Consider the following 7,830-nt stretch of genomic DNA (forward strand, 5'->3'; position numbering starts at 1 on the left):
AAAAATTGTGAAATTACACGTGACAGCGCGTGTATTTCACTGCCTGCCAAGTGTGTGGTTGTCTATGCCACATCAGCACTTAGGGTGATATTTATTACACTTTAAAATAATTTAAGGGGTAATAGAACTCTAGTAAAGATAAAGTGTGTCTGCAATAATTTTGGTCAAAGTTAAGGGTGCTGGTGTCTTACCCCTAATAACGATATTATAATTAGGATTAGTACAAAGACCGTTAAAAACTGTAATCACCGCAATAAGCTTCGACAAATCTAGACCGTTAAATTCATAAGATCTGACGGCTAATTGGTGCCAAAATTTAGGTGGAAGAGATTAGATTTCATTCACCGTTCTTCCACTCGCCCTTTCCTTTTCTGTGTGTGTGTATTTTAATTCCATACCATTACTAGTAGTAACATTCTTGAGAATTCAGGTTTGATGGCTGCTCTAAACTTCAATCCTTCAAGAATCAGACACCCTTTACTTCAAACTCATAAACCCATCTCCAACTTCACTTGTTTAACTGAATTCCCCTTTCAATCACTTGCAAATTCACCAAAAAACAAGCTCAAATCTGTTCATCATATTCCATCATGTTCAGTTTCTGAAGCTTGCATTTCATCTACTTTGGAACCTGAAGAAGATAATGATGATCCTACTGCTGAACTTGTCTATCTTGACCCTGAAATTGATCCTCAGAGCATCACTGAATGGGAATTAGATTTTTGTTCAAGGCCAATTCTTGATATTAGAGGCAAAAAGTTATGGGAGCTTGTTGTTTGTGATAATTCATTGTCCCTTCAGTATACAAAATACTTTCCTAATAATGTTATCAATAGTATCACTTTGAAAGATGCTTTAGTATCCATATGTGATGAATTAAGGGTGCCTCTACCCGATAAAATCCGATTTTTCAGGTCAGTTCTCTAGTCCAATATTATTCTATATCTGTTGCATATATAGTTGTGATGGAGTTTTGAATCTTTTGAATTTTAGGTCACAAATGCAGACTATTATTACAAGAGCTTGCAATGAACTTGGCATCAAACCTGTTCCTAGCAAAAGGGTATTTGCCTGATTGTTTTCCTTTTTTTTTTTTTTTTTTGGTTGTAGTTTTCAGATGATACTTGTGGTGAACAACTTTGACAAAGATTTAGCAATGGAAATGCGAAAATTTGATTGCTTTAACAATAAAGAATTTTGTTGTAAAACATAAGTAGTCACTGACGTTTTTGCAGGGATGATCAATTATAGGTACGGAGTTTACGAAACAAAGGAAGACTTTTGAAATTTGTGGTCTAAAACAAATCATCGAAACTTGTGTGGCTATAAATCATCTCATTAAGGTTAAAATGGAAAGTTTAAAGTTAAATTGTTTCTAATAAGGAAGTATAATATTCTTTCTGGGACAAACTAAAAAGGAAAGTATGATACATAAATTGGGATAGAGGGAGTAATTGTTAATTGGTTGGGTGTTTTTACATTTACTGATGCCAGAATAACCTAAAGGCTAGAAAATGAAGTTTGTGAAAACTAGTGTTGATCATACCATATATTTCCTGTAAATCCATATGGATACAATTTAAATGTCTGCCTTCAATTTGTTTTCTGGCGACTATTGGTATAAAGATTTAGCTATTGCGTGAATAATGAGCTTCTGTAGATCTCCATGCTGGTTTCATTCAAATTGTTTAAACAGAGGTTCTTGAATGAACTCCTACCTTTTGGATCAACTTTGTAAATTAGTTCCCTGGAATGGTAACTAAATTCATATAGGAAGGCCAGTCCAAGTAATTTAGCCTATTTTATAAATCTGTGACGTCTAGCATTGAGTCTTAAAGCAACCTGCTTTGATGTGTGAGAAAGTCATTTAACGTCTAGCCGCCACGTTAGCATAACACAGGCTATCTCATCAGTATAACCTGTGTCGATTTGGTTACAAATCATCCCGTATCTTGTATATTTTTTCTTTTGCTCTCCCTTTCTTTCCGGGTAAACTGTCCTCCGTGTTCTGGTCTCTCCAAGAGAAGCTTGCACTTTCCATGCTTCAGGTTCAGACTCATTTCCGTGCTCTCAACGCTGTATATACACGAGACTCACTAATGGCTAAATGAAGCGGGGAGATTGGTTTTTGATCCATGAAGTAACAAAAGCTCATTGCTGATAAGAGAACAAAACAGGCTCTTATCAAACAATCCCTCCCCCCCTTCCTGCCCGTGAGGAATCTGTTGTGATGGTGAAGATATAACGAGTACAAGATGATTGCACTACTCTGCGGGGGGTTTTTTTTTTTTTTCTCTTTTTGAAAAAGAAAATTCAAGATTTGATTGTTCTAAAGAAACTTGTTATTAATGGTTGTATTGGCTAAACTTATAGCAGATATAGCTTTTTGGTTGAATTGACGACCCTTCTTCATTTTGACAAAAAGAAGCTAACATGTTTTGAATCCTTATAATATTCCCCCAATTAAAAGCTCGTCTGGAATGTATACCTGGAAATCGTTATTTGGTATAATATGTTTTGTTCCATATTTCCTTGAGCCTTTTCATCAATGCTACTAATAGTAATACTACTTCCGTTTCATTGTACTAGTGCCAAATATTACCATTTTAATGATTTGTTATTTGAAAATCTTTCAGATTACTTATGTTTAAAACGTTGGACTAGTAATGATTTATACAATAGCCATGAAATTTTATGTCTTTATCAGTAAATTCAGCACTAGTAAATCCTGTCAATGTACCTGATGGGCACAGGCAGGTATTTTCCTGCGGGTATGGTAGCATTAAGATCAACATTTTACAATAAATTTTGAAGTTACCGAACTTTAATGCACAATTGTCTTAATTTGTGTTAATCTAAATTATTGATCAGTGTCATTTCTTCTATAGAAATATATTTTAATGTCTGCTGCTGTATTTCAGTGCTTATCACTTGTCCTTTGGCTTGAAGACCGCTATGAAACTGTTTATACTCGCCATCCTGGTTTTCAAAAAGGAGCCAAGCCACTTCTTGCACTTGACAATCCTTTTCCAATGGAACTTCCTGAGAATCTGTATGGAGAGAAGTGGGCTTTTGTCCAGTTGCCCGTTTCAGGTGCATTAAGTGTAACACTCTGGAAGATGAAAAACTAATCAAGGATCTCTAGTTTCCTTGTGAAAGCTTTTGATGACTTGCATTAAGAATAAATTTCCTGTTCTTTGTCTGGAATCTGTAATGTAACTTGCCTTATCTCTCTCTGGAATCTCATTTTGAGACGATAGACTTGGATTAGAACCAATATCAAGTTGGAAATTAATTTCTAATATAATAATTCATATTGTACTTTGAGAATTATGGACTGACAGTTCATATTGTTTGTAGCTGTTCGTGAGGAAGTATCTAACCTGGAGACTAGGTTGGTTTTTGGCGCAAGTTTAGACTTGGATCTTCTGGGGATCGAAATTGAGGACAACACATTGATTCCCGGACTAGCGGTTGCATCTTCACGTGCAAAACCATTAGCAGGTATGATATTTGTACTAATCTTTTTATAACATTATTGTGTAATTATTATTTTATGTGAGTTTGTGAGCATGCACGAGCACAGGCGTTGTTCCTAGATTGGCAGTTTTCCATCATAGTTTTTTTATAACTCTCATATGCTCTATCAGTATACTTTGAACTACTTTCCGTTTTCTTCCCTTTCTTTGAATAAAATCCCAATTCACTTAATTAATCAACACCAAAATCATTACTTGCTTGTTCATATGAGCAATGGACCTGTTATATGCAACATTTTTTTCATGACCACAATGTTACAGGCAGGGTGTCTAAGGGTTTAATTGTTCGATAAGTAAAGCCAGATTAGTCAAAATATATCTCTTTCAATGCAACAACAAGATCTTATTTGTAACAAGTGATCAGTATAACCAATTAGAATTTGCAGAGATGGGGGTTGTGGGTCCAAAACCATGAGGCTTAGGTTGAACCATCCTGTAGCACGATTAATTAGAATACTTATACCATTACCTGATGTGATTTTTAAAAAATATTTTCATTACTTCTTTCAAATGGTCTGATAATGTAATTCTCGGCAGTAGTGATAATTTGTACTCTGATTGCTCGACTAAAAATAGTAGTTGTAGTGTTTTATATAGACAACTCTATATTGGAGAGATAGAGTGGAGAAGCTTGTTGTCAATGCTCTATTGATAACTGCTACTGCATTTGTTCAGTCTTGTTGAAAATTCACCTTTCTTGGAGCTGTGGCTTCTTAAAGCAAAGATCGTTCTGCTAAAAAATTTGATGAAAATGGAGGTCTGTCCTCAAGTACTGCATGTTATTGTCTAGTTGTTAGATGATTGGAAAAGATAATGCCTTTGAAGATATGACTCTTCAATCTACCAATATGTGATTGAGGCGTTTGGGTGTTAGCCCGTTCCAAAAGTTAATTTATTTGGGGCTTGACATACTCATCAATCTCCTTCAAAAACACATGTTCCTTGCACTCAAAGCTTCCCCATATTTTCTAAGTTCAGAGTATCTATCCAACCTAACTATGGTTTCTACTGATTTAGATTTGAAATCTATCTATTTTCGGGGCACTAACAAACAATAATCTATGTCCAAATTTGCTTGATGCACTTTCCATTTTTATGCATCCCCAATCATTTTACCCCTTTCCTAATGTGGAAATTTCTTGTCTCCACAAATACAAACTAAATAAATTAAAATTATTTCACGTTAATTTTTTGCTTTGGACAAATCTCGTCTCTCCTATTATTTGAATATATCTTGAATTAATTTCTGTGTTAATCCATTCAAACTCTTTTATTTCCTAATCAAATTTGCTCAAATAAGCTTGTCTATATTGTCATAGTGTGATTGGCGAACAATATGATTATCACAGTAAACTATTAAAAACTTTTGACATCAAACTATAGCATCTGAAAACACTTCTCATGCTCTTGTAGTTGGTATTGGAGGAAAATCCAATCTCTAAAAACTACAATGCAGAGGTGGTACATCCAAGGGAGATATAGATTGACTGTAAGGGGTGAATAATCTATAACTAGAAGCTATAATGATTTAAGGGGTGATCAGAGAAGAATACCATTTGCTGATTTGATTTGGAGTTCAGTGACATAGCCTAAGCACAGGTTCATATTGTGGCTAGCTGTATAGAATAGATTACTTACTAAGGAGAGGTTGTGCAAGATGAATATCCCAGTAGATGATGAACTTTGCTGTCTGTGATAATCAGGTCCCAGAGAATGCTGTCCATTTGTTTAGTTCTTATCCTTGATTTTTAGAAATCAAGAGAGGGATCGAGCAATGGACTGGTTTATCTGGGGGGTCTGGTGAGTTGAGGACAATTTTGGTGAGAATTAAGAGAAGAAAATGGAAGCAGATTCAGAAAGAAGTACTAGCTGCAGTTTGGGGGGGCAATGATCTATCATATTTGGAGAGCCTGGAATTGGAGATTGTTTAAAGGTTTACATGTAAAGTAGGCTGATATAATCACACAGATAAAGATGGAAGTTTTGGGTAGATTAGATACTTTTAGTTTGTCTAAGAGAGCAGGTAGATGCTGGGGTTTTTTGTTACAGTTGAAGATGTAATTAGCTTTTTCTTTTGTTTGATGGGAGCTGCTCTACACAACATAGTGGTTGTTGGAGGAGTACTCTTTAATTTGAAAATTCTGATTTGGGTTGTTAATGGCAATGTTTACAGTGTTACCAAAAAAATGTCTCTTTATTACCCTAACGCTGGATAATGTGTTCTCTGGAAATGTTTTTATATGCAATCATACATAATTTCTGTTGCATGGGAAGATACTTCATCTTCTTTTGATTGTGGACTACTACTACAGCTTGGATGAATGGCTTGGAAGTCTGTTCCATTGAAGCTGATGTTGCCAAGGCTTCCTTAATTTTGTCCGTGGGAATCTCCACCCGCTACATTTATGCCACTTACAAGAAAAACCCTGTGTCCACAAGTGAAGCTGAAGCTTGGGAAGCAGCAAAGAAAGCCTGTGGAGGTTTGCACTTCCTTGCTATTCAAAATGACCTGAATTCGGATGATTGTGTTGGATTCTGGCTTCTGTTAGACTTGCCCCCTCCTCCTGTATAACTTAATAAACAGAATAAAAGATTTTCCTTTGTACATTCTCTTTTCTTGCTCATTTCCAGAATGTAGAGAGATCAGCTTGCAAGGCATCATAGCAATTAGATTGTATTCGAGTCTCGTCAAAGTAAGGGAGAATCTCTGAAACAATTATAGTCATTTTGAGCATTTTCATAACTAGTGAATCCACACTCGCTTCGCGCGGATTAGACTTTTAAATATTAAAATTGAACATATACTAACGTTGAATTTTTATAAAAGAAACAATATTTATTAATCAAACATCTTTCATTATTCTACCATTTTCTAATTCATAATTCTTTAGATAATTTCTACAGAATCTTTTGACTGAAAGAATATATGAAACATCAAGATCCTTCTCGCACAATGAAATATGGAATAACAATCAATTAATAATCAATCGTATGTAACAAACAGAGAGAAATGGCCTGTATCGTGTATTGCTTGAAACTGAGAAATTGGTCCGGTGCGGAGTTTGAAGTATATGCCCGAGTCAATTTGCTATATAACTTGAACTTGCATATGAAATTTTGCAAAGTAAGACTATGAGAGTAAAATCAGATGCCGCCTAATGAGAGGGTTTACCTCTATTTATAATACAAGTGTTAAAACCCTAATGATCCCCCCAAATATGGTAAAACATACTAATTACTACTACTAACGGTGCCACAACAGTTGTAGCGCAACGGACGGCAGGATGGGTGGCACGAAATCTGACCCATCACAAATTTCTCGCATTTATGCTAACCGACGTCACTTCAGCCTGCCGGACTAATAACCCCTCAGACTTCGTTTCATCAGAAACACCGAGCTCGAACCAACGTCACATTTTGAAGTCCACGTTCCTATTTTTCTCCGACCTCTCGTCGGAAGGTCGTAACTTTTTACCCCAATTTTACCACATACAGATTGTCCCTACAATTCCCGGATCGGAGTTTATTGGAGTGATGGGAAGTGGAATGATAACCTTAGTATCTTCTCTTGTAAGCTTCTTTTCGAAAACAGGCGAGAAATTAGACCTCCCCTCACATCACGTCTTTCTGACTTCAGACACGTGTGTCCTCTTGATTGGTCCACCCTTTCGGTTCTCAATTTGGAACGTCTCGCCATTATTATTCTTCCTCTATAAAAGTTCAATTTTTCACTTTTCACTTTTTACCACTCAACCAATTACTCCTCGAACTTCTCCGAATCTTCAACTCTGTTCTTGCTTTCCTTCAAATCTTTATACCAATCTTCATCCCGTTCTTCAAATGTTCATCCAGATCACCAAATCTTTATAAGAAATAGCAACAAACTCCAGATCTTCTTCCAGAAATGCTTCACTGCCTGCTTCTTCAGCTCCGGCGATCTATGTCGTTGCTAACCCTGAGGTTAGCGCTCGGGTCGATCCCTCCGAAGCTCAGGCTCAAGATACTCTGCCCTCGCACTATCATTTCGACACCGAATTTGCTATCGAAATAGCTTCGAAAAAGTCTAACAGAGGATACGATGTCAGACGCTATCCTTCTTCGATAAAGGAAAAGAACCTCCCACGAGTTCGAACTGATTATGGTTGGACAACCTAACTTTCCGAGATCGTTGTTCTAGGTCCGGACGACGACATTACCACCTTCAGGGAAGGATACTCAAACGTATACACCTACCCCTTCACCTTCAAACTTGAATCCCCGATCGATCAAGCCATCCTCGACATGTGCAAAA

General features: G+C 36.4%; 1 protein-coding gene across 1 annotated transcript; it reads left to right on the forward strand.

Moving 5' to 3' along the window:
- The first annotated feature begins 319 nt into the window (after window positions 1-319).
- LOC132621481 (protein TAB2 homolog, chloroplastic) lies at window positions 320-6,236 on the forward strand. The gene is made up of 5 exons (XM_060335766.1): window positions 320-914; window positions 994-1,063; window positions 2,922-3,093; window positions 3,361-3,504; window positions 5,852-6,236. The coding sequence occupies exons 1-5, from the start codon at window positions 436-438 to the stop codon at window positions 6,109-6,111; spliced, it is 1,125 nt and encodes a 374-aa protein (XP_060191749.1). The 5' UTR covers window positions 320-435; the 3' UTR covers window positions 6,112-6,236.
- The last annotated feature ends 1,594 nt before the right edge of the window (window positions 6,237-7,830 follow it).

Source organism: Lycium barbarum, chromosome 12, assembly GCF_019175385.1.
Source record: "Lycium barbarum isolate Lr01 chromosome 12, ASM1917538v2, whole genome shotgun sequence".
In the NCBI taxonomy this organism is placed as follows: domain Eukaryota; kingdom Viridiplantae; phylum Streptophyta; class Magnoliopsida; order Solanales; family Solanaceae; genus Lycium; species Lycium barbarum.

Bases quoted from the DNA above. Each gene is read 5' to 3' on its own strand.
- LOC132621481 (XM_060335766.1), top strand. From the start codon at position 436: ATGGCTGCTCTAAACTTCAATCCTTCAAGAATCAGACACCCTTTACTT. The intron at 1,064-2,921 runs GTATTTGCCTGA...GCTGTATTTCAG, and splicing joins AACCTGTTCCTAGCAAAAGG to TGCTTATCACTTGTCCTTTG. The intron at 3,094-3,360 runs GTGCATTAAGTG...TATTGTTTGTAG, and splicing joins TGTCCAGTTGCCCGTTTCAG to CTGTTCGTGAGGAAGTATCT.